This window comes from Penaeus monodon, chromosome 23 (assembly GCF_015228065.2).
Source record: "Penaeus monodon isolate SGIC_2016 chromosome 23, NSTDA_Pmon_1, whole genome shotgun sequence".
NCBI classification, from domain to species: domain Eukaryota; kingdom Metazoa; phylum Arthropoda; class Malacostraca; order Decapoda; family Penaeidae; genus Penaeus; species Penaeus monodon.
Genome location: NC_051408.1, coordinates 32775125 through 32775618, shown reverse-complemented (window position 1 = coordinate 32775618; position 494 = coordinate 32775125). Strand labels below are relative to the sequence as shown.

The window sequence follows — 494 nt, the reverse complement described above, 5'->3', positions numbered from 1 at the left end:
GTAAACACTTAAAAATACATACCCTCAGAACCCGTAAACAGGTAGGAGACAAATGAATCAAGGCAGTTTTATAATTTTGATGATCTTTACAACATACACATAGCAGTGACAGTAAATAAATAGCTTATATAAACACAAGTCGAAAGGGATAACCATCTCAAATCCACAAAACTGCCGTGAAAAGATTCTTTTAACACCCCCTTGCCTGTTTCCCGTTTTCTATGCATTCCCACCACCGCGACAAGTGAGTGTTGAGTTATTACGGTTAGTGTACTTACATGGAGGCTTACCGTCAGGGTTCATAGTTCCCTGTGACCCTGCTGCCCCTTCCTCTGACCCTAAAGAGGAGGGGGAGGGCAAAGGCTGACCCGTGGCTAAGGTCAGACCTACTTGGTCAGCAAGTTCCTGGTGGTCTTGCTGGTGGATGTAGTCAAACACGCTACTGCCAGTCATTTCAACCTGGCGAGGAAGCACAGTAGTGATTGGATGTGTGT

The 494-nt window shown here is 45.1% G+C and overlaps 1 protein-coding gene across 1 annotated transcript in view; it reads right to left on the bottom strand.

The window, feature by feature from the left end:
• LOC119587931 (protein trachealess-like) overlaps nt 1–494 on the bottom strand; it is a gene marked incomplete in the record, with an annotated part of 132256 nt that overhangs the window by 8439 nt on the left and 123323 nt on the right. Inside the window, 1 exon segment of the mRNA XM_037936641.1 lies at nt 279–459. Coding sequence (XP_037792569.1) covers nt 279–459 — 181 coding nt within the window.